This window comes from Nicotiana tomentosiformis, chromosome 2 (assembly GCF_000390325.3).
Source record: "Nicotiana tomentosiformis chromosome 2, ASM39032v3, whole genome shotgun sequence".
NCBI classification, from domain to species: domain Eukaryota; kingdom Viridiplantae; phylum Streptophyta; class Magnoliopsida; order Solanales; family Solanaceae; genus Nicotiana; species Nicotiana tomentosiformis.
In genome coordinates this window covers 19,759,385-19,760,551 of record NC_090813.1, presented here as the reverse complement: position 1 = coordinate 19,760,551, position 1,167 = coordinate 19,759,385, and the positions used below count along the sequence as shown (strand labels likewise).

General features: G+C 39.4%; 1 protein-coding gene across 1 annotated transcript; it reads left to right on the top strand.

The window, feature by feature from the left end:
* The first annotated feature begins 484 nt into the window (after nt 1-484).
* On the top strand, nt 485-946 carry LOC138904441 (uncharacterized). Its single transcript, XM_070192939.1, has one exon. It carries the CDS (start codon nt 485-487, stop codon nt 944-946), a length of 462 nt encoding a protein of 153 aa, XP_070049040.1.
* The last annotated feature ends 221 nt before the right edge of the window (nt 947-1,167 follow it).

The window sequence follows — 1,167 nt, the reverse complement described above, 5'->3', positions numbered from 1 at the left end:
GAAATTGGACGAGATCATGCCCCATCTTCTACACTAGAAGAAGGAAAGACTTTTATCAAGATCTTATCAAAAAGGTGAAGGCTAAGCTACATGCTTGGAAAGGGAAGTTATTATCGTCTGGAGGAAAAGCAACACTAATCACTAGTGTTCTGCAAAGTATACCAATGTACCTACTCTCAGTACTGGATCCACCTCAAAACATTCTTAAATACCTACACAAAATATTTGCCAGATTCTTTTGGAGCACCAAGGAAGAAGGGAGGAGCAGACATTGGGCAAGTTGGCAGAAGTTATGTACTCCTAAAGAAGAAGGAGGCCTTGGCTTTAGATCATTGAATGATGAATCAAAGTCATTATTTGCGAAGCTGCAGTGGAGATTTAGGACTGCAAAATCTTTGTGGTCGAACTACATGGGGAATAAGTACTATAAAAAGAGATACCGACTTAAGTACAATTCAAACAAGGATCCCATGTGTGGAAACAGATGCTGAATGCAAGGGAACACGTAGAGCATGAGATACTATGGGAGATGAAAAGTGGCACAACAATCATATGGCATGAAAATTGGACTGGGCTGGAAGCTATATATCATGTCCTACCTCCAGACTTCAGTATTGAGGAGAACTTACAAGAGGTGGTAAAACTAAAGCAAGGAAGAGAATGGAATGGCACACTAATTAACCAGAATTTCCCAGAAGACATTGCTGAACATATAAAAAAGATCCATTATGACAGTAGAGAGGAGCAGTGGGATAAACCATGTTGGATGCCAACTTCATCAGGCAAGTTTACTATCAATAGTTCTTGGCAAATCCTGAGGCATCGAGTAAATCCAAATCAGGAATTCAGAAGAATATGGACAAAAGGACTACCATTCAAGATCTCATTCTTTTTATGGAGACAGTGGAGACACAAACTGTCAACTGTTGACTTATGGAGGAAATAGGGATACATATGTGTTTCCAGATGTTAGTGCTATCAACATCCCCATGAAGAGACATATGAACATATTTTTCTGACAAGCAACACAACAACAAAGGTATAAATACAGTTTATGGTAGCTGCAGGTATTACTAAACCAGTAATACAAGTGAAGCAAGTGGTACGAGCATGGTGGAATGCAAAATACTGTCCAAAATTGCAACCTTTGTTTCAAGCAACACCAGC